The sequence below is a fragment of the Perca flavescens genome, chromosome 17 (assembly GCF_004354835.1).
Source record: "Perca flavescens isolate YP-PL-M2 chromosome 17, PFLA_1.0, whole genome shotgun sequence".
Classification (NCBI taxonomy): Eukaryota; Metazoa; Chordata; class Actinopteri; order Perciformes; family Percidae; genus Perca; species Perca flavescens.
Genome location: NC_041347.1, coordinates 7,647,982 through 7,673,004, shown reverse-complemented (window position 1 = coordinate 7,673,004; position 25,023 = coordinate 7,647,982). Strand labels below are relative to the sequence as shown.

The following is a 25,023-nucleotide window of genomic DNA, read 5'->3' as shown; positions in this document are numbered from 1 at the left end:
TATCGCACTTTCCATCACTGGACCCAACAACATGTTTGCCTAATAACCAGCCATGTATATATATACCTACAGTATATCATCATCAATACCAGCGGTGGAAGAAGTATTCAGATCCTTTACTTAAAGGTGCTCTAAGCGATGTTGGGTGACATTACCTCTTTTTTGATGTTCAAAGTATTGTCAAACGAAACGGAGGCTAGCTCGCCCCTCCCTCCTCCTCATCCTGTCCCCTCCCCCTCCCTTCCGTGCATCAGCGCACTAACCCCCCCAACCCCCACCCTCAAATCCTTCTTGTCGGTTATTGGCTGGAACGCTGGAACACTGTTTGTTATGTTTGGTGGTGCAGGTTGCCACAGTTTGTTTTTGTTGCCGTTTGTGGAGCCTGGGCTGTCTACAGAGACCGCATTTTTTACAGTGTGTTCAGGGGAAAGGCAGCTAGCAGATAGTGAGGAGATGTTTTTTACAGTGTGTTCAGGGGACAGACAGCTAGCAGATAGTGAGGAGATGTTTTTTACAGTGTGTTCAGGGGACAGACAGCTAGCAGATAGTGAGGAGATGTTTTTACAGTGTGTTCAGGGGAAAGGCAGCTAGCAGATAGTGAGGAGATGTTTTTTACAGTGTGTTCAGGGGACAGACAGCAAGTAGATAGTGAGGAGATGTTTTTTACAGTGTGTTCAGGGGACAGGCAGCTAGCAGATAGTGAGGAGAAGTTTGCTGTATGTGATAATAAATGTTGTAGCCTAAAAAACGTGTGACATCGCACCTTTAAGTAAAAGTACTAATACCACACTGTAAAAATACTCTGTTCCAAGTAAAAGTCCTGCAGTGAAAATGTTAAGTAAATGTCTGTAAGTATCTTCAGGAAAATGTAGTTAAAGTATTAAAAGTAAAGAGCAATCCTCCCATTGTAGAAAGAGTAAACCAGCTGTGTGTTTAATGGTCTCATCATCTCAGCAGGACTTGTAGGCTGACTCGTTATATTGTCGGCTAGTTTACTTAAGAATCAAACATCAGATTTTATAAACTACATGTGTTCTGTGTGCAGGAATCTTAATGTGTAAAGTAACTAGTAACTAAAGTAACTAGTAACTAAAGCTGTAACAGATGAATGTAGTGGAGTAAAAAGTCCAATATTTCTCTCTGAAATGTAGCAGAGTAGAAGTAGAAAGTGGCATGAAAAGAAAAGACTCAAGTAAAGTACAAGTACCTCAACCTGTGTATTTTAGTACAGTACTTGAGTAAATGTACCTAGTAACGTTCCACCACTGATCAATACAATCACTGCAAGTCAAGCAGTCAAAAAATACATTAGAATAATAATACACGCACTGTATAGCCCAGAATTTAGTGGTACGCCACTGGATATGAAAACTAGATAAGGCCATGAGGTTTCTGTTCTATTGATTTTGCTCAGCGCGCACGAAAGGATCCAGCGACCCTGTTGCCAACAGAGCCGGATCCGGACCAAGGGAAGCAGAGTGCTGCGTTTGTTTTGGTCCGGAGCTGAGCACTAATGTCAAGCAGGCCGTTCAGTATGCCGGCTGTGGGACTGTGCGTCCTCGCTTTGCGCACCCTAAAAATATCCTTCACCAAGTGCGCGGATCAAAGGGGGCAGCAACACGGCTCACGGTTCCCGCCCCGGCATTTAACCCCAAAGCCTCTCAGAGGAGGAGCATAGGCCTACACTGAGAGCAAAGGGCCCGCGGCATCCAGAGCTGCGCAGAGAGAGAGAGAGAGAGAGAGAGAGAGAGAGAGAGGCTGACTCGGGTTTCAGAGAGACGCGCACTGACGGCTGGCCCTGCGGCACACTGCGGGATCGCTCAGAGGAGAAGCAGCGAATGGGACAGACGGAGCGGAACGCAAGAGGAATAAGAGTCCGTCCCTGTGAACCAACAACATCACTGACTGACTGCTCACAACCTACACAATGACTCGCATTCTAAATGAGATGCAGTTGCTCATCTGAGTGTTTGGAGACAGTCTGAAGAAGAAAATAGACATCTGTTAAACTTTTATCCCCCCCAACAGCCTGACACAAGCTCCAGCGTTGCAGTTTCCCAGGTTGTCAGGATCCCTCTTCTTCTCTTCACCTGATGCGTATAGGGATTTCCGTGTGGATAAAAACCAGAGTTACGCGTCTAAAATGGATGAGAATCAGAAGTGGGGAGTCGCTGGTAAACCGGGTGACACAGCGGCTTCCAAGCAGCCGCTGTGGAGGAACTGGAGGGATATGTCTGCAGTAACGATTTGCGTTGCACTGTCTGTTCTGTGCCTGGGAGTTTGCAGCGTGGTTTGCGTGCGGAGCTCGGAGCTGCAGAGCCGGATAGTAAGTCTGGAGCAGCAGCAGCGGGGCGCGTGGATGTTGTCTCTGGAGCAGGTGGAGCCCGTTATCCTGGGCCGGCTGGACCAGATCCTGGACGAGGTGAGGGCTTCGCTTCCAAACCAAATCTAAAGGTTTTAGAAGCAGCAAAATGACTTCTTATGAACGGGAATATATCCTTGGAAACAAGATATATATCTATCTATATATATATCTATATATATATATATAGATATATATATAGAATATATATATATATATATATATATATTCAGTTCAACTCAATTTTATTCATAGTGCCAAATCATAACAAGAGTTATCTCACATTACAGATCAGAGTAGGTCTAGACCCTATAATTTACAAATTATATAGAGCAAGCATTTGGTGAAACAGTGGTGAGGAAAAACCTTATTAAAAATATTAGGCTATTTAGCACATTTGTTCATTAAAAGAGGAATGAACTATTCCTCTTTTAATGAACTATAGAATAATTTGGCTTTGTCATGATTGAACTATAAGTTGCTGTTTAGTGTAGACTCATTCCACAAGTGGACTCTGTACAACCCCTTAAAATAAGATCCCCTTAATTGATATTTAATTTGTCCCTTGAAACACAGCAAGCATTGGGATCCCCTTTTTGTCCATTAATTTGGAAAGATAAAAACTACCCCTTGAAAGTACCTTCACAAACGCCCCTGATTAACACGTTGCATACATTTTAAGGACTATTTTGTTCTTCATTTACATAGGCGATCCATTTGACATATATGGGTTTGTCTGAGCCATTAATTACCCAAAGCATTGTGTTATCAACGTCCAGACTTTGGTTCACGTTAGGGCTCTGACATAGTTTCTTGTGCATTCTAATGATATTTTTAAGGATTATTATTCAGTCTTTATAGGTTTGGGTCTGATTTTGGGGGAAATTAATGAATAGGGTTCTGGGGTTTTAAGGGGAGTTCTCAACTGTTTTGTCAATTTCATTAAGGTTTTTACCCTGACAAAGAAGATCATACATTACAATACAGTAGGACAATCTTATAACAAGCTTTCAGTTACCCTGTTAAATCCCCCAAATCATTATTAATAGATACATTAATGGAATTATAAGTTTTAAAAAAGGGTTCCGTTTCATTCAGTTGTAGTCTGCTCTATGCTGGACAACCATCAGATGGGAGCTTTAGTTGATGTCACGTTGAGCAGAGGATAGTGTCAGAAGGAAAGGAAACAAGGATGATGACTGTACACTAAGTCCATAACTCTTTGATTTAGTGTTGATGGAATAAGAATTTTAAGGCCATGTATTTTTTTTTTTTTATGGTTGTGTGAGTAACGTGAACATGAACTATTACTTCATTTGACTGATATTTTTGAAAAGATTTTTGTAGTTAAATAACTTGTCCGCTATAACAGTTTATTTAGGCAAAGCAAAACTTGTTTTTATTCATGGCTTCTAACTGGTCTATAAAGCATAAGTACATTTGTCATTAATCAGTAATAAGCTATTGGTAACGACTATAAAGACTTGAAAAAAGCTGCCTTGTTAGAAAGTGTTAACGAAAGGGTAAACACCAAGCAAAACCATTCTTTCTTTTTACAATCTGGCAACCCAAAACGTCTTCAGGTGGTTTGAAAGACCCCCCCTCAATGGCAAAGGTCCATAATTTAAGTCCTTTTTTTGTGAACTAGTTTGTTGTTGTAATTAACAAGTGTCTTTTGAAATAACGACGGACAATAATTAGAATCTTCCTCAAATAAAAATGATGTAAACCAAACCGAAGCCCTGATCTGGTTAAAAGCACCACTTCTGTGAATGTGTTAACTGACACCCAGCAGTGACAATCTAACGTCTAATGTATCAACAATGCTCATAACTTTATGCACTCATAACAAAATGTTTGAGGCATGCGTGCGTTCGTTTGGACTAAAAAAGGTGGTGGTGATCTTGGTAAGCAATTGACAACATTGTAGTAAATATTTTCAGTGCATCACAAAGCGTGCTCGTTAAGATACCAGCAGACAACTTAATCCAGCACAAATAAGGGCATAAAACGTCTCCAAAATGAAATATTTGAAACTCATAATTAAATACAAAATGAGGTTTATTGGCATTTCTTTAAACCAATCACAATCATCTTACACTGTGCTAAGCTCCGGATAGAGCCACGGTGACTCTGCTAAATAGTCTCAGGAAGGAACTTGTTTTGGTGGAACATGTGTACGTTCAAAAGTAGTTTTAGTTGTGCAACAGAAAACTCAGATTGGACAGATAGTCTAGCTAGCTGTCTGGATTTACCCTGCAGAGATCTGAGGAGCAGTTAACCATAGTCCTCACAAATCCACCGGAGGTTAGAACGCCAACACAAAGGAAGAGGAGCAATCCCGGAAGTGGAACGTCGTGTATATAGACTACTTTTAGAATAAAAGAACCCCCGCTCTACTTCCACTAGACTGGCTACGGGCCTTCTTTTGCCTGATTCATAAAGCATAGATGCTTTAATAATCATTAACAAAGCCCCCAGGCAGTATTTATAAAGACTTCAGCAAGTTATTAGAAAGTGGTATGTCTTTAGTCAAAGAGTGACAAATTCAACAACATTTGTGCACGTCTCTGAATTCGAGCATTAACAGCAAGCAGTCCATGTGTTATACGTATCATGTGTGCATCTTCCCTGAGATAACGTGTGAGCAGCTCTCCCTGGCCTTTCACATCTGTTGCTTTAAAGTCGCCCTCTGTGCTGCCCTTTCATTGACCACTTCCACAGCTACACTAACAAGTTCTTCCAGCGTGATTGAAGTCAGGCAGGGACCCTGTTTTCCCTTCCTCCGTTTGCTTAGGCTTAACTTTTATCACCCCCAACTTGACCCCTTTCACTAGGGCCAGTATAATAGACTTCCCAGGAGAAGAAAGAGCATATGCTGTAAGAAAAAAAATTTGATTAGATTCAACTTTGTCAATGCCCATGTCACAAGTACAGAGCAACGCAATGTAGTTAGTGTCTAACCAGAAGTGCTTAAGCAGTTATTAAATACATATTAAATAGCATGTGCTACAGTATGAATGAATAAGATATTCTACAGTTTGAGTGCAAGGTATGAATCCGTAGAAAAATGGATAATGTCCTGGCAGAAAATTACCAGTACCTTTTCCGTTAAGTTTACGGACATTTCTGTTAATCCAAAAAGTATATCCTCCAAGGGCGTACCCTTTTGGGTTTGGGTTCAACATTGACATCTCCACTTTTGAGCATATTTGAAAGTTTGAGCATATCAAACACTTCATTTCCTGCATTCTGGGGAATTTTCTGCAACAATTTTGCAAAAATTTTTTCAACTTATGGTTCAGATGTCTTTAATTATGTAAAGGAAACTATTATAGATATGGGGGGGCAGTTTTGATAATTGGCGTGGTTGTAACCCCCAATCCTCCCGTAAATTACGCCTATGATACCTTCTGTATCTTTAACGGACATTTCTGTTAATCCAAAAATGAAAATACAGAAAAAACACTTGTGAAAAATCATTACTGAAAATTCCTTCATATTAACGCAGTGTATTATCCCGTATTTCTACGGACTTTTCTAACAGTGTGGGGTATACTGTTGTGGATGACGGCAGGTATTGCACTCACCATTCATTTTATCAGTGCAAATATCACAAAAAAAAAGACTGTGTTTGGAAGACGATATCAATAATTTTAATAATAATTTATAATAATTTATAATCCTGTTCCCAGTCTTTATGCTAAGCTAAGCTAACCATATCCTGTCTCCATCTCCGTTTTGAACACACATTCATGAAACCATTATCAATCATCACATCTTACTGAGCTATTCTGAAACACAGGTTTTGTGATGCACAGCCCAAGGCCACAACTAGATTGGATATATTTTGAATAACTATCAATGAGAATACAGAATTTAACATTAAAAAGCAATACAGTTGTACTAATTAAAATACTGAAGGACACAGTTACGTCAAAGGTGCTGGTGATTAGGGCTGCTCGATTATGGAAAACATAATAATCACAACATTTTTGGTCAATATCGAAGTCAGGATTATTTAATACGATTACTTGTTGACTTTTGGAAAGATGTTGCATTTATTGAACTCAAACTTTTCCCATTCTGCAAGGCATTTGTCATATAAAACAGGCAGAGCAGCTCTGGTAAAATAGTGGCGAGATGTGAATTTATATTGCTTGTTATATTCACATTCCTTTCTAAAGCCGTTGTTCTCAACTTATGGGGCACATGTTTTTCTCAAAAAAGTATTCAACGCCACCTGTTATTTTTTGTGCTTCTCCGAACTCGAGGGATAAATTACACTATAATGTCGGTCTAAAATATTGGACAATGTTGTTGGGGTTGTCTTCTCTATCTGTCTGCTTGCGCACCAGATAACACAAACAGGAGGGGAAGGGCCAAAGTGCGCTTGTCATTCTGAACACAAGACAAAATACGTGTTTACTTGCAAAATGTAATGTGCAAAATAATCTTGATTACTCTGTTTTTGTAATCGTTAGGAGCTGAAATCATAATCACGATTAAAAATTTGATTAATTGCACAGCTCTACTGGGGATGCAGTCCTGTGTGAGCGCCTGGCTCTGGAGCTCCTCCATGGGGCCTAGTGAGGAGGAGCTCCTCCGTCTTCATCTCCAGACGGGCCTGGGGCGATGCAGCTTGCCTCTCTGTTTAGCTCTGCGTGTAAACATAGTCATTATTAATGGGACACCAGCACAGATGTGTCCTTTTGTAGAGACAGAGAGAGACGTCTGTGGTACTTTCACCCAACACTACGTCTCCGTCAGTGGTGACCCCTTTCCTCTGTTATGGAAAATGTGCCCTGTTCAAGCTGCACAGAGATGTTCCTTAATATTATTATTATTAGTAGTACTATTGCAGTCAAATTTGGATCATAGCAGAATCCATTAGCTGATTGAGTAATGTTTATAGTCCATTTTGTTGGCAGTTATTGTGCCCGGGGTCTGAGGCTGTGCAGATACAAATAAAAAACAACACATCAGTGATTCCCACACTGTTGCTCTGGGGGACATGTTCCTTCATCACCAAAACCAAATACTCCCTAGAGCACCAAATGTAGATTCATCCGCCGCTGAAAATAGTCCCCACAAAGTCACTATTTGTCCTGTTTAGGTAACATTAGTTATAAACTACTGTGAGCAGCTGTCGTAGGAAATAATTGAGCCTCTGGTAACACTTTATTTGAAGGGGTGTGCATAAGACTGACATAACACCATTATAACCATGACCTGACACCTGTCTGGCAGCCTATAGCAGGAGACACTACACAGAAGGGTTGCCAGATGGACAAATCGTTGTCCATCAAAAAAAAGAACTAGTTCCAGCATGTCCCCTTGTTGTTTTTCACATTACTGTTTTTGTGCAGATTGAAGAAAACGAAAAGAAATAGCATGTATAAAGGTTCACAGCCCCTCGTAACTGCACATTCTCAACAGGTGTCAAAGTTAAGAATAAGCTCTGTGAGGTCCTGGAATTGAATTGTACCTCCCCCAAAACAACTGCCATAACCTTCACAACACCCCTGAAAACAGCCCCGACCTCCCCCTCCCTCCGTCGTTATCTCGCCCCAAACTTGGCCCCTTTAACATTTACAATGAACCACAAAAGACTCTCTGCAGACCTGGTAGATGCCTGGTGCACATAGTAAATGCAGGGGCATGATGGGAGCTGGAGGCCATGTTGTGAGGTGTAGAAACATGAAAAATATAGTCTCACCCTGCCCCGGTTTCCTCACTCTGCTCCCCACAGAGCTGTCACCCAATGCACCAGGTCTACGCATTCACACAACACAAACACAAATAAATACATGTCTACATCCTCTACGAAGTGTGTGTGTGTGTGTGTGTGTGTGTGTGTGTGTGTGTGTGTGTGTGTGTGTGTGTGTGTGTGTGTATATATAAATGAACCATGTGCTAATCGGACAGCCTAATGCAAACAGCACACTCAAGTAGAAGTGGCCGAGCCACCTCTGCACTTCGTCAGAGCACAGTTAGTGATGGCTGCACACACACACACACACACACACACACACACACACACACACACACACACACACACACACACACACACACACACACACTGAGTCACTTCTTCGCCTACCTGAATGATACATTACAGTGGAGTTTGAGACTAAACAGGCCTGCTGACAGTTGTAGATATTGCAAAGATATACAGCGAGCAAATTTAAGGGTTTTCTTAATGAAAACATCCCATCGCTGTCCACAAGGAAAGTGAGACATTTCATGACACGGTATTAAATGCTATATGACTGTGTGATTGATAATACCCATGTGCTAATAGTGTACCTGATAAATTAGCTGCAGTCAAATAATCCCACGGTAGCAGCTTAAATAAAGCAGGAATCACTAGTGGAAATAACACAGAAAACAGGAGACAAGGAAAACACAACTTAAAGCACAGTGGACCATGAGAATCAATCATTCCATTATGTTATTTGTGCTGAAAGGTCTGGATTACATACCTTTTTATGGTGCATACAATACTAAGGTATTACAATCATTATTGACATATTCATATATTTATACATCATGTTTTAATGTTAAACATACATGTAGGACAGTTAATCCTTAAACTTAATTGTATCTGGGGATGACTAGTGGCTGCTTTACCTACCTGGCCAATAAGCATGTCATCAATGTTATTTTATAAATAAACAAATCACAAATAGGGCAATTTATCTTTGCTAATAATGTGTGTGGAGTCATGTTTATGTATATTTTCAGACATATTTTAACTTTTAGAGGGTCAAATAAATTAAAAATGACTAAACAATAACTTGGTGGCCCCCTGGGGTAACTCTAAGGACCCCCTAAGATAAAGATCTTTGATTAAGGTAGGTCATTAGACTGTAGGAGAATGTAAAAGTGAAGTATGGTCATTACATGTCTCTGCCTCTGCTGTGAGCGTTGATGTGGTTTAGGTGCAGCTCTTTTTGTTAGATGTGACTGCTACAGCTGAACTGAATCCACACTCTGCTTTATCTCCGTGATCTAGTTTGGAGAGTGTGTCTTTCAGTTCTGTTGCTTCAGGTTGGGCCATAGGGAGCTCTGGCTGCACGCCTCTCTGCATTAGTCTTGCTAAAGACTTCTCCAGTTGTGAGTGGGCTCTGCCAGTATCAACCAAATAAATTCCTGGAAGTATTCGTGAATAATATAAAGTGGGGTTAAGGGAAATGTGTGCCGTCCTACAATTGATTCCGCATGGGACTTTTGAATGACAAGAGCACTTAACTTTGGAATCTTTGGTTTTTTGAGGCAGTCGTAGATTTTTAAGAGTGTGTTTCATAGCTAACCCCATACTTATGGAATTAAATACTCACAGAAGGCCTGTAGGACATACATGTCTATTTATTTTAAGATGTTTTATCTACATTTGGTTTCTCTTCAGCTGGTATGCTCATTAAGGCAAATCAATATGCTTCAAACTAAATGCTTATTGGACATAGCATCTGCAACTCCCCTGCGAAATTGGGTTTATGCGCCATCCAACAATTTTGATAACTTTACGAAACAGACAATCTGACCTGATGGTGATCTGATCGTGCCCTCTTTATGCAGTAATTTGCCAGGTTTCAAGAGGTTTAAAAGTAAGCAGGGTTTGAATTTCTCTTGTAATGTAACAACAAGAATGCCTCAAAGACTTCATGTTTGGCCCACTCTCTAACGGCAGGCTTGAGACGTGTTCATACGTCAATATACACAAAACCATTTCCCCATAATGATCCCTGGTTGGAGCCTTGGCCCTTTCCCTGATCTAAATATGGGAATGTTATGAGATGTTTGGAGAGCAAAACTGGGATAACAATAGCTTTACAACCATGTCAGTTGGCAGGAGCATACATGGTCTGTCAAGCAGTGATACATGACAATCAGGTTAAATCAATCAATGATCCACACTACAATCTGGAAATACAGAAGCAGAGAAATGATCTGAATGATGAAACATGTAAAAATTAATGTTAATGTCAATAATGTTTAAAATGTTCATGCAAAGGGAAATTCAGACAGTTCTCTGTCGCCCTCTGTAAATTCATTGCCCGTCCATTTCTCTGGGACTCCTCACTCATCTCTCTTTGCCAAGCTGTACTGGTACTACATAAAGATTGCCGATGATTTCTAGAAAGACAAAAGGCTGTTGAGTTTTTAAAATGTATTTTTTTTGGACGCTCTGAGCAACAAAGAAAGCCGACAACGAGTGTCATCTAGTTCCGTTGTGTTAGAGAGAAAAGCCAACGTCTTTACGGGCCGATAACACTGGGCGACACACGCCGAAACAATCTAGATTGATAATAGCACTACAGATAAGTATTTTTGATTTGGGGGTGAACTGTCCTTTAAAATCAGCTGTGTGGCAGCAGGCGCCACCGCCACCACATCGTCCTCACACAAACCGGATGACGGGTAAATGAGGCTGTACCCAGAATACTGCAGCCATGCTCCGAATGACAGCGCCTTCCTAGCATCCCTTCAGCACCTGTTGCAGGCCTCTGAACAGCCCCCGCTGGCATTCTCCGGCTAGTAACCACCAGCACTGGGACTGACTGCTATGCCGCGGAGAATGTCCTCAGATGGTTTTCTATTCTGTTCAGGGTCAAATCCCACGCAGGCTTTTGTTTATCTAATGAGGTCAACTGTCACACTTGGATATGTGCAGAAAGATTGCATTTATGTTTAAAGTTAAAGAAAAGGATTGACCACGTAACACGCGCGCAATGTTTAATGAAAGAGACAGGGGTATCGTCTAAGAGGACAATGTACTGTATGTTCAAACAAGCTCTTGTGCGAACTGCGGTTAAAAGTATGTGTGTTTCAGTTTGTGTGGCGACTTATGGAATGGACCGAACAATGACATCAAACAGAGCCATAATATCATTAATTTCCAAAATAAATTAAAGAAATCAATACTTGACCAAAACAGAAAGGAATAGACTGAAACATAGGAATGGAATTGTAATGTAAAGGTATTGTTGTGTGGGGGATGTGTGGGATCTCTGGTTTCTGGTCTACATATTCAGAGGGAGATTCAAATTATTCGCCGTCGTTATTTTAAGAGACAACAAAAAACTAGTTCCCAAAAAAAAATCTGTATCACCATTTAATTTGCCTGATAACCGATAAAGGTAATGAATTAAAAAGTGTTCTACTTTGGTTCGGCTACAGCTCTGTGTCTGTCCCTTTGCTTCGGTTTCACTCACCACTCAGTCTGACTTAATGTCCCCACCCCCCCCGTCCACAACACTATCTGACTCTCTGTTACTGCGTATTATGTTGAAAGTTATAATTATGTAATAATTGTTTCAGGCCTAGTGAGCGCTAACATTTTTCTTCTGTTCTCTCTCGTGCAGAAGCTTGCAGCGCGACTACCGAAGACCCGAGAGGCGAGGGAGGCTCCCCACAGCTGCCTCTGCCCCCCAGGTAAGTTCCTCCCTGCGTCCATCCATTCACCCATCCACAGGTTTCTCTCGTTCTCTTACTGAACTGATTCCACTTCACACACACAAAGGACAACACTGAACACCGGTGAGAAATAGACGGTGAGATGGGAGTGGATTTGCACTACTGGCCCCATCCCACTTTTCCAAAAAACTCCTGTCCCGTCCCAATCGCAGAACAACGACTCCTGTCCCATCCCGCTCCTGTTTTCAAGCCACCAAAACAAACAGGAGGGAATGAAAAATAATAAAAAAGACAACAGAACGGCATTATGCTTAAAATAAAAACATTTATTCATATTTTTACTGCATATGCAGGGCTGTCTGTTCACTTTGTTTGCACATAGCACAGGTTCTACAGAGTTTGAAAGTTTTGGAGCACAGGCCACAACATTTTAGCACGAGTATTAAAGAGTCAAGTAATTCCATTGTGAAATGTCTGTCACTGCGCTGCATCTGACGCCTGCATCCACCGCCGCACGATGGACTACAACTACCAAGTAGAGTAGCGATGTGCTACTGAGTCACCACACACACACACACACACACACACACACACAGGTTTGTTGCACTCTTTGTGGGGACCCGACCTTGACATAATGCATTCCCTAGCCCCTTACCCTAATCTTAACCATCACAACTAAATGCCTAACCTTAACCCTTGCCCTAACCCTAACCTAATTCTATCCCTAATCCTAAAACCAAGTCTTCACCCTCAAACAGCCCTTTAAACTTGTGGGGTCCAGCATTTTGGCCCCACAAAGCTTTTGGGACCACACATGTATACTGGACTCCCGGTTATGGGACCCCACAAATATAGTTAAACAAGCCCACACACAAACACACACACACACACACAGCTGAAGCTGTATCACACCGGTGTTACTGCTCCCATTTCATTCAATGCACAACCTGATTTTTGCGTACTGTACAGTCCTATTTATGTATAAAAACTGACCCATTGTTATGTTGACTCCCATCCCGTCTGCTCCCGTGACTGACCAGTTGTGTGATTCAAGTGAAATTCAAATAATTTTTTTGTCACATACACAATCATAAACAATACAATGTACCTGTTCCGGCTCAATAACAACAATAAAATCCATAAAAATACTGATTAATAAATAAATTCCCATCCCATCCCGCTGGAATCCCGTGATCCACAGGATTCCTGAAAAATGTCAGCCTTTAGTGAGAAGCTGCATTTGGCCATTCAAACTGTTGGACATTCAAAGTCATCACCGCTCAACGCACAATGTAAGTCTGCAGGTGTCGCTTCATACATTCCCAAAAATGCTGCTTTCACACTGGATATTCAATATTTAGACCTAGCAGTGAGTTGGTCTCCTTATGACGAGTTCCTATTTTGCTCTACCGTCACGTTTGAGCACGTGTGTCTCAATAGACAGAGCTGCAGTGTGTGAGATCTTCACCGACCATCACCATCAGTGGACAGACTGATCATGTGTGGCCTTGTTGCTGTGGCAGCGTTTTATTCCTCCATCTTTGGAGATTTTAGGGCTGCGTTCACACCAGCTCATCAGCATGTGGCCTCTTCAGAACATGGCAGCAGTGTCTCGACACCTTGATGACTGAGAGCTGGCGTGATGATTATTGAGAATGTGCTTTCAGCGTTTGTGGTCAACAGCAGCAGCTACATACAGAGTCAAATGATACAACAAATAACGTTCATAATGGACGGGGGGCAGCTGAGACGGTGTTGATGCTTATGCTTCACCTTTAAACAACTATTTATAATAATGAGTTTATATTAAAGAGATTTGCAGTAATGTGTACATTTACTTTGTAGTGCTACCCACTTAACAACACTCTTTCCCTTTGGCCACTTGTGTCATGTAGTGCTCTATCTCTCTCTCTCTCTCTCTCTCTCTCTCTCTCTCTCTCTCTCTCTTAATTCAATTAGCTTTATTGGCATGAATGTACAGAACAATATTGCCAAAGCATCACACACAATTAATATACACAAATTCAACAACACTAGAAAAAATCCAAACCAAAGTAACAACAATAATATACCAATGGTAATAATCCAACTAATATGAGACTAAGCTATTCAAATATTAATTATAATAATTATAAAAAGTTATAAAAATAAAAAAGAATGTGTAAATGTATTCCAGGCTTGTGTGTGTTTGTATATAAGTCTCTCTCTCTCTCTCTCTCTCTGGGTTAGGCCTTATTTTCACTTGAAGAATCAAACGTTAGCAATCGAGCGTGTTTTACTGATGTACAACTATGTGTTGCATTTAACAGTGTACATGCCAGCTGGTGGCCTCAGCTCACTCAGACGTAACGACTAGCCGAGGTGTATTTCCAGCCCAGCTGGCGGCCAGGGCCATTTTGTGTCATATTAGGTCATGATGCAAGCTGTTGTGATGAGGTGGCATCATTTAAAGCATCCCTGGGTAACGGGCCACATCACTCTGTTTGGCTCCGTAAGAACTGGACATGGAGCACGGACTGTGGCACAATGCACAGCTGCCCGCAGCTAGCCAGTGCGCCCGTCTTTGTTGGATTCATTGCACTCGTCAGACATTTTTAAATTTAGATTTATGTAACTACAAATACTCAATAATGTTTGAGATTTGCATCCCAGAGCTAAGGCAACTGCTGAGTGTGTGATAACTGAATGTTTCCTGCAACAATAAAGCACTCGCTATGTCTCGCTCCTCTCTTTTCTTTCTCTCTTTCTACGTGAAATGAAGCTGCCTTCAAATGCGTAACTGTAGGACCGGTCTACCTGCCGTAAATTATTTTGTGACTTTGCGGGAAAAATCAGACCTAGGCAGAGGTATTAATAAAAACTTTATAAAAATAGTGTTCTTTTCACTGTAAATCTCGTTTACTGTTACTAAAAAATACTAATAATAAAAAAATGAGTATTTTTTATTTAACAGTTTCATCTTCAGTGACATTTTGGAAGTATGCTTATCGCTAAGACTCATGGGAGCTGTAGTGGTTGAATACAGAAAAAGGACTGTGGTTTAGCTAAGAATAAGACAGACCACTCCAGGATACAAGCCTTTTTGTTATTTCTGTGTGTGTGTGTGTGTGTGTGTGTGTGTGTACCTGTGACACCCCTGTGAGAACAGGGGGAGGGGCCAGCCACTCCACATTAGTGCTAATTGGTCTGTTAGTGTTTTTACATGGCGGTAAGTGTCTGAGAGATGGCTCGTGAACGCCTGTTAAGGTGGCGGTTTGCTCGCGGCTTCAGAGGAGATTCTCGGCTCGCTGCAGGTGTGGAAGTCTTTCAACTCGGAGCTGCCAGATGGTCCGCCACTTTTACAGCTCCTTGTGACTTTCTGTGTCCCACGACTGGTTGACTGGGAGTCTGGGAGTCTGGGAGAAGGAGGTTTTTGTTTTGTAAGTTACTTGTAAGCAAAAACTTACTGACCACCTAAAAGCACTATTGCAGTGCTTCTCAAAGTCCAGACCAAGGTTCGCATCCGGACCAAAATGTAAGTCAATCAGGACCTGACCACACACCTTATGAGTACAAAACATTATGAAGTGTAACGGTTTCTATTTTGAAAAAACACAAAAAGCGCAAAAAAACGGCAACAAAAATCTTGAAAAATGGTGATTAAAAATGCAAAAAAACAAGAAATTTTTTTTTCAGAAATAAATGACAAAAGCGACAAAAAACTGTGAAAACAGCAACATTGAAAACAGCAACAAAAATGTTATTTAAAAAAAAAAAAAATCCTTTTACTGCATGGATCTGAGAATAATGCTGTACTTTTACTGCATGAAGCTGGAAAAGTACCGTTGGGTACCAGTACCCAAATCGGTCCAAAGGTTGAGCAGAGTACTCAACTTGAATAAATGTTGCTTAAGTTAAAAGTGAGTTAATTAAATGCTATTTTGTTATTGCCAATCGTTTCGACCTCTGACCTGGAATAAAAATCAGATGTGGACCTTTGAGTGAAATGTTTGAGAACCGCTGCCCTATTGTCTACTTTTGATCAATTTTTTTGTGGTGTATGTTTGAGTAGGAACGATATGTTCTTTAAAGGATAGGTTCACAATTTATTTTCTAAAACTGATTTTAACCATAGTCAGGTGCCCAAATTCTTGTTGAAATCATTCATCCTGTTCATACTGGCCCTTAAGACATCCCTTCTCACTGCAATTGACATGGTAGTGATGGAGGACAACATCCACACATCCACTGTTTAATATTCTCTTAATTAACTTGTAGCTGTTGTCAGTCCAGTAGGCCATGCCCTGATCCTTGCCCTGCAGGGAATTGTGGGATGTATTTATGTCCAGATGGCTTTAGATCACCCACTGCACACTATGCTCACATGACTGCCATGCTTTTGATTATTTGCAGCGCCAGGGGACACAGAGGGCAGAACTCTGACGCCTGCATAGAGACACTGCAGAATTTAATCACGGACAAATACATTTGATTAATGAAGATGGAAAAAAGAAGGAAACAGCTTATGCGATCAAGAATCTAGATCAGGGATCTTCAACAGAGGGTCTGGGACCCCTAGGGCGTCTGCAGAGTCAATGCAGGAGGGGGCCTCCAAATTAATGTTAATTTTTGAAAGTTTTAAAAATTTTTTAAAGTCATCTTAACATGAATCCAACATATTAGCAAATGTAAATCCCCACTGTTTACTGGCCTGTAGGTAAGGTAGTCACTGAGGACATCCACCGATCCAGTTCATCCTAAAGATTCACTGTGCCTCATGTGTGTTTAACATTAACACATCATTTATAAAATCATGCCAACAATTATTAGGCTATTTCAACAGCTTAGTATTCTATGCAAAAAAGGTATATATAAAGGCTTTAGGCCGCCCTACACCTTATTGTAGGCTCAGTTTATTATTAATTTTATACAAAATTTATACTAGGGGGTCCCTGCTCCATCTCTCTTTCAGTTAAGGGGTCCTTGGCTTAAAGACCCCTGATCTAGATGATTAAAACTCTTGAAACATGGTGTATGTGTAATTATTAACCCCCACACTTGTGGTGGGGCCTACGGATTGACATAATAGACCAAAATAGCATATCTTATGATAGAAGGGCGTTCAATTTACGGAGCATATGTATGCTACCTATAAGAATGGCCCAGTGGAATGGAATGACCCAGTAACAGTTTCTCTACCACCAATCTATACATCATCAATGTTTTGGATGTGAATATATTCTAGTACTCAGGCATAGCTGTAGTTGTAGCCGTGAGCCGGTGTGTGCGTTTGGGTGTCCTGGCAGTCTGTGTTCCATCTGAAGGACACTGAGTAGTATTCTGAGCTTGACATGTTTCTGTGCAGCCTGTGAAAAATGAACTTTGTACGTTGCTAAAAGTAGAGCAGCAGTATTTGAGACACTTCAGGCCTCTAAGGTGCCACGGAGTCTGTTGTCTTTCAAATGTTTATCACGACCATGAAACAGCGCAATGGGCCTAAAACTATGTGTGACATACGTGTTGCTTTAAGTGGATGGAGATGAATCAGCAGACACATTGCTTATGGCTGAGTGAAGCTCATATCAACAGTCTGGCTATGCTGTGTATGTGCAATCACCACATGGCCCTATTAGGGTTTGACCAGGATGGGCTTTTGAGGGACAATCATAGAGCAAAGCCCATGAGCCGGTTTAGGCAGACAACTGGAGGGCTCTGACACTCACATGTAACATATTCCACTCTGTACATCACACATCCAACACACTCTTAGCTATAAGATAGTGTGTTTAAGCTGTCAGTGCTCAGCTTCCTCTCATACCCTCACTGCTGCTATTCCCTTAGAGCGCTTCTATACTTGCTTACAACATGATGGCTATTCCACATTCCCTGAAGTTGTGTCTTCAAACATGCAGTTCAAGCCCATGAACGTCATGAGGGGCAGTATATTCTATATTGACGTCATTTAATTTCCGGGATGGTTCAAGGTACTGCCGGATATTCCGCCGGATGTCCCTCATTTTTGGCCAGATGTCCATCACCTTCTGCTTTCTTTGTGTTGGCGTTCTAACCTCCGGTGGATTTGTGAGGACTATGGTTAACTGCTCCACATATCTCTGCAGGGTAAATCCAGACAGCTAGCTAGACTATCTGTCCAATCAGAGTTTTCTGTTACACGATTAAAACTACTTTTGAATGTACACGTTCCACCAAAACAAGTTCCTTCCCGAGGCTATTTTGCAGAGGCACCGACATTGCGTCTGGCGCTTGGCACCACCCAAGATGATTGGTTTAAAGAAATGCCAATAAACCAGAGCACATTTTTCTCCTATCCCAGAATGCTGTGTGGACTAGCCCTAGCCAGACCTTCCTCCAGAGCGCTGTGGAGGAAGGTCTGGCAATGCAAGACTAGGGGCAGTATGTTGGGATGTTAAGGTCAGAAGCAGTTTCTGAAGAAACCGTAAAAACAATGGTAGAATGTTTGGCACGGTTCAAGGCAAATGGGCCAAGTGTGAGTACTGGTGTTATGTTTACACTGTACGAAATTGGTCTAAAGAAAGATACCACATATAACATATTTTACTTTTTAATGGGTCTGCCATTTCTTAATAATATCCCAGCAATTTGTTATTATACGGACATTTGAGACAGTTTCCAATTGATGCATTTATTTCAATAAATTTATTCTAATGCACTGCTAGCTAGTCTTTTTGTCTGAACATGAAAAATGTGAAAGCATAGCACTCCACACAAACTGAGAATAAAGTTGTTGATAATAAATGAACAATGACAAATATTTAGTTTTGTTTAAATCTAGTTTTTATTCCAAGGACATATTTCCCTGTGATTAATACCAAATGATTGTTATTTGCGAGAAGTGTCTCAAAAATTCTTAAGAAGTTATGGATTCATGAAGTAAAGCATTATCAAGATACCATGTTTTTTCAATATCGAGCCATTTGTCTAAGCATTATTAGATTATAAAGTCTAAGCGCACACCTGCAGGCTCGGATTCTAGTCTAGTTATTTTCTAAACATTCCCCATATACTGTACCAGTCTAATCCTGGTCTGTACGCCAGAGAACACCCTGGCCTGGTTATCTGAATGAATAAAGCTATGTACTGTATGTGTCAACTCTCACTCAGTATCACTTGCCAACCAGCAATGCTGCCGGGAATAAAGATTCTTCCCTGAGGATAGGACTTTCCGCAGAGCCTTTGTTTTCAGTTTAAAACATTGTTTGTTAGGTTTGTTTAATATAATGACCTGCATGCTTTTGGTCCTAACAAGTTATAAATACCAACTCCATTTTGGGATGAAGTAGGTAATTGGTCTATGTACATCTAAATTTGGAGTTTGAGTTAGAGTTAAGGACTGTCTGCTTGTGCAATTTGCTAGGAAGAGCTAGAACTTATGGCACATGGTTGAAAACTCTTTCTCTCAATGGGTAGTTGATGTATGATTTTCTGTTGAGCCCTATCAGTGACCAGTAATAGGAACAGTGATCCTTTGATCATGTGAGCCTGTAATGCTCAAAAACAATAAAGTCAGTGTTTCATAATGAATAAATCAGGCTTGGGCTGATACCGATCAGACTTATAAAGTAAAACTATGGTTTATTTAAATTTGGCCATCAATTCAATCGGTTATGATAACCCACTCATCTCGGAACGTGGCGACATTGTTAAAAATGGGTCCAGCAGGCAAGAAACATGCAGATCTCCAGCTGGTTCTTGTTCTTAAACCCTTATTTCTCAAACAGAGAGTTACCTTGAGCATGGAAGTTTGTTCTTTACCTTTGGGAACAGTATATGTAAGAAAATAATCTAAGCTTAAAGGTCCACTTGCTAGCTTTTGGGGCTAAATTAAGACAGCAAAATGTTGTTGAAAGGTCCAAAAGCAGGAACTAGAGACTCATTACGCATGTTATATTCTGTGACACCCTCCAAAATCCAAACATGTCATCCTCTTATCTTCAAGACTCTGGACCACTGAGCAGCTTGAAAGATCACACACACTTCTAGTGAGTCATAAGTGATGATTGAGAAGAATTATTTAGTCTATACATGGATGTAATGCCTTTAAAGTCATGTTGTGCTACAGGGAATTAAATATAGATGTACATAGCTTTAAATAACCTTTTTAAGATCTGAGTAACTATCAGAGGAAGTGTAACTCATCGTCACATAAACAGAGCTTTAGGTTTGTTTGTGTTGTCCTGTTCTGCAATGAGATCAGGCCATTGTGTTTAGGTCAAAGGATACAGTGTGTGTACATTATACAGTGATTTATGGGTGTGAACATACATGAGCAAGAGTTCATCAGCCTCATCCTGTCATGAACAATGTTTGCATTGATTTTATTTAGAACACCATAGAGAGAGCCAAATACCAACTCACCAACTATTTCTGAGCAAAACAAGCAACGTGAGTACAAGTATTTCATCAGGTCACAGTGAAGAGCAGAGGAACATGGCAGGATGGGATGGCACTCTTGACGTGTGACAATTGTCTTGATTCCCCATATTGTTTTCAGGGAGAGGCTGAGTGGCACCTCTTTTTGGACAAGACAAAAGAGAAGAGGGAGAAAGGACTGTGAAACACCGATACCCCTCCTCCCTCTCCTATCAATCGCATTTCCACCTCAGAAAAGAAGCCCTGACTCACAGGATTTAGTTGCTTTGTGCCACTGCATCACAATGCCAAAGGACTTCAAGCTATGGGGGAGGGTTTTGTATATTGATCTATGAGAAGCCATGCTTAAGTCTGGAAATATGTGGGGTTTTGAGAGTGGATACGGGAGCTGATGATCACAGTTTGGAATTAATGAGATCAGGGATATTGCTAAAAAGAAATTCAGATGGGGCAAGAAACCAAAAAACAAAAAAATCAAACCGGTTAGGGTTACGATAGTCCATATCGACGACGTTTCATTTCCGAGATTGTTCAGGTGCCACCGGAAATTCCGCCAGATGTCCCTCATTGTCCGTTACCTTCCTCTTTCTCTGTGTTGCGTTCTAACCTCCGGTGGATTTGTGAGGACTATGGTTAACTGCTCCTCAGATCTCTGCAGGGTAAATCCAGACAGCTAGCTAGACTATCTGTCCAATCAGAGTTTTCTGTTGCACGACTAAAACTACTTTGAACGTACACATGTTCCACCAAAACAAGTTCCTTCCTGAGACTATTTTGCAGAGGCACCGTTGCTCCGTCTGGTGCTTAGCACCGCCCAAGATGATTCTGATTGGTTTAAGGAAATGCCAATAGACCACAGCATGTTTTTCTCCTATCCTGGAATGTTGTTTGGACTGCCAGACCTTCCTCCGCCAAACCTGTTGTAGACCGCCATCTCAGTATACTGACCACCTTTGATCTGCTGTATACGCTATCAGCAGACAACATTGTCAATATTGGACAATTCTGCGAAACACAGGATTGCATTGAGCATTTCATGCCAATATACAATATCTGTTCATGGCAACTGTGGTATGGTTAAGGTAAGGAAAGATTTTGAGGCACCCTGGTTGCCTAGCAGTTAAAACGCTCACCATGAACTGCAACATCCTTAGTGTGCATCCAGCCGGGGCACCATGAGGCAGAACAATTAATAAATCATTAAAACAAGGTATGGTTGGGGTTAGGCAATTTAAAGAAAGATCATGCTCACAATAACAGTTGGATTGTGACAGACTGCAAACCCTAGTTTTCTGCATGAAAGTCAGCATTACATAGGACGTTGGTAATTGTAGGGTCTTATGTATTTACGTTATTGAATGAATGTATGAATTTACATAACAATAACCTAATTGTTAGGGAAATTGGGATGGAATGCAGTGTAGTTGTGTGAGCAAAGTTTTCTTTTCTGCTTGTGTTTGTGACCTGTCAAAATGCATTGTTGCATTGTTGCCTTGTTTCCAGGACTCAGCAATTACTTTAGTGATTGCAATGTTTTTGTAACTGATAAAAATGATTGCCAAAACTATCAAAATATCAACATTTTCCTTCAAGACCCCCATGTGATACTAACAGTTTTGATTCAAACCCTTACTTTCCTGGATATTTTTGTGCTTGTGACCACACTTCTATTTTGGGGCATGCTTGTCATTGCTACTGTCGGCCCATCTCTAAAGAGGACTGGCCAATAACACGAAGCCTCCACCAATACTGGCTTGGATGGAAATGGCAGGGCTGTGAGGGTGGATTAGTCCTGGGTAAAAACAGGAGACGCGAGGGCTGGTGGGTGTTTTTAAGGCCCCTAAAAGCCTGCCACTTCAAAAGGGAGGAAGTGGACTTTGACAGTTTACCTGGCTGGATTCCAGGGGAAGTCAACAGAGAAGAACAGAATCTGACCCCTCTACCCTGATCACCATCGCCCCTCTACTCTCTCCCTGCCAGCTGCACAGCTTGGCAGCCTGGCATGGTTGGCATAATTCAGCCCTCACCCCATTCAAACTGTTACTCACTCACCAAAAGGTCTACACTTCTTTATTGTAGCTATAGTTTCAGGTTACTGACATTTAGATTGATGTTTGTTGCGTAAGACATGAGATCTCTAGCAGGGAAAAGTGTCACTTTCCCACCAAGTAAAAGAACACTGATTGATTCTGTTTAAATCCTGTCAGTATCTAAACTGTAAACCTAACTAACAGACCCTTAACATCATACCCGTACTGCAAATCTTCAAAGTTAATGAATCAGATCTGAAAAAAAAAAATTCAGATTCAGGTACAGCCCTTTTCATGACTCAGTTTTTATATAAAACAAATCCCACTAAAATATGACCAGAGATGTCCCAAACATTGTTTGTGACAGATGGACAGATGGAGGAACCATCAGACAAACGAAGTTGTCCATAGTATTTTTCCCACAAGCTTCATCAAAACAGATAGTTTTGATGAAGCAGAACTGGCTCTACTCTCAGCCATTTCATGCTAATACCAGAGGAGCTTAGCTGTGCTTGAATCTGAGATGTAAATAGCACTCTGGTTAGGACAGCAGGGCAACATGTGTAGACAGTGCTATGCAGGAACAATGTGACTTTTTTATTGACCCAAGATACAAACCCCGGCTGCTAGGGTGGTGGTGTAACTAGAGGGCAACTGGGTCTGCGGGCACTAAGAGTAGGGCATCAGATTACTCCACTGAAGTCACCTGAAATCTTTACATTGCATTTATCATTTTAAAAAATCAGGCTGTTCTCATGAACCATTTGTACAAAAAGCTACAACGCTCAAGGTGCTCTGTACCTGGCTCAAAGTCACCTTTTCTCGGCTAAATTTAACTGCAAAGACGTCAGGCGAGCAGCCAGGGAAAATTTTATTAATAAATTTCAATATGTGCATTGAAAAAAAGCACAATATGCCAGTGGCACCACAAATATCTCTACTAATTTAAAAAGGTAAAGTTTGTATTGACGGTAAAGTGAGCAACAGGAACAGTAACCCTAAGGCCAGTAATGCAAGCGTTATTACATTTGCCACAAATTTCTCTCAGTTAAAGTCAATATCTGAATGTCATCTGCCCATATAGCCTTGTTGACAATACCAAATTTAGATGGATGTCAATTAACTTACCAATTAACTGAGGTTAACAATTCTCCCAAGCATTTTAGTGAAAACTCACCCTCTTTGGAGACTGAGCAGGAAATACTCCTAGACTTTCTACGTATATTGATATTGATTGTCTGCATAAACAGACATGTCCTCACATGTGTAGATGCTGCAAACTATCCTAACAATCATTATTTTTTGCCACATATATCTGGCAACACAGAGGCCTGTCCAAGTCCTCGCGGACATGGCCTCCGGGAGCCCTGGTGGCCGAATGAATAATGCTCAAAGTGCACGTTTGACTTTGCGCTGGGAGACGTTTGTTACATTTTTTACACGTACGTAATCGTTGCTGTATTAGTGTTGATATTGGATTTTTTTTTAGAGCTAACTGCAAATGATGGAGGCTTTGCAGCGGTTTTGCCATACGTTTGTTAACACTTCTGTTTTTCTTTTCACCAAGCGGGAGATATAACTGTAGCAATTGCCAGACTTTTCTGATTTGGAACTAGAACTTTTAAGGTTGACTTCATTGTTTTTTCCCACTCTGCTGTTTTTAATTACAGTCTGAATAATTAGACGTGAACACGGCAACACAGGGATGGTATTTGGGGAGACTGTTTGCCTTTTTATTTTGCATAGTGGAAAGTTTTGTGGAGACAGAGATGAGGGATGACATGCATCAAAAGGTTTCCTGCTCAATTTAGGGATGTCACAATTACTGTACATGGCCAGCGCCTTATACCACTAAGCCACCAGGACACCCAGCATAATTTGAGTCCTAACGGTGTCACTGCCCATGTTTACGTACAGCCTATACTCAAAAGTAATAGAACTTCATTCATGTAAAATTGAAATTAACAATTGCTATTGAACCTCAGCTTATTAGTATTGAATAGCAGATGATTTGAATCATATCAAATTGTAATCAAATCACACAACATATCTGTATCATGATTAATGGATGTTAATTCCTGACTTGGTGAGTAGTAGTAGTTTTGTGGAGTCTTTAACCACATCTCACTGCTCTCATCATAGAATCTTATCATGGACAATAGAAAGGGGAAGATACATTCAGATCTGTGTGTGTGTGTGTGTGTGTGTGTGTGTGTGTGTGTGTGTGTGTGTGTGTGTGTGTGTGTGTGTGTGTGTGTGTGTGTGTGTGTGTGTGTGTGGGGGGGGAGGGGGGGCAAAGCAGGTTATTTAAGGAGTTCCCCAAGTTCACCTTGACATCTGTGCTGACAGGAAGAGAGCACGGCAGATCCCCTTTCTTCGTCCGTGATAAGTTCACATTGCAGCTGCCAGTGTGTGGCCATACTAGGAATGTGGCAGCCAGAGGCAGGGAGAGGGAAAATACATGAGACTGACAGACAAACAAGGAGATAGACAAATAAGTAAATGAAGAGAAGAATAGAAATTTTAAAGCGGCATTTTTTTATTTGATTGGCCCCTATCTGTGGTTTGTAGGATTTGCAACATTGACCTGTTTTTAGCTTTATAGCTTACAATAGCCTGTGTTTTCAAATACTGCAGCACTACTACTACTACTACTACTACTACTACTACTACTACTACTACTACTACTACTACAGTAAGGAGCTAAGAAATTCAAGCAGAGCTTCAACAAAAATGTTTTTTTGGTGAACACACAATATGAATGAAATAATCTTATTTTGTAATTGGCTTTGGATTGTTGATCATTTAGGCTAGCATAGG

The 25,023-nt window shown here is 41.0% G+C and overlaps 1 protein-coding gene across 1 annotated transcript in view; it reads left to right on the top strand.

Moving 5' to 3' along the window:
- The first annotated feature begins 2,072 nt into the window (after positions 1-2,072).
- The window catches only part of col13a1 (collagen, type XIII, alpha 1), a 158,111-nt gene continuing 135,160 nt past the window's right edge, over positions 2,073-25,023 (top strand). The window contains exons 1-2 of the mRNA XM_028604073.1: positions 2,073-2,422; positions 11,731-11,800. Coding sequence (XP_028459874.1) covers positions 2,144-2,422; positions 11,731-11,800 — 349 coding nt within the window. The 5' untranslated portion in view covers positions 2,073-2,143. The remainder of the gene's footprint in view (positions 2,423-11,730; positions 11,801-25,023) is intronic.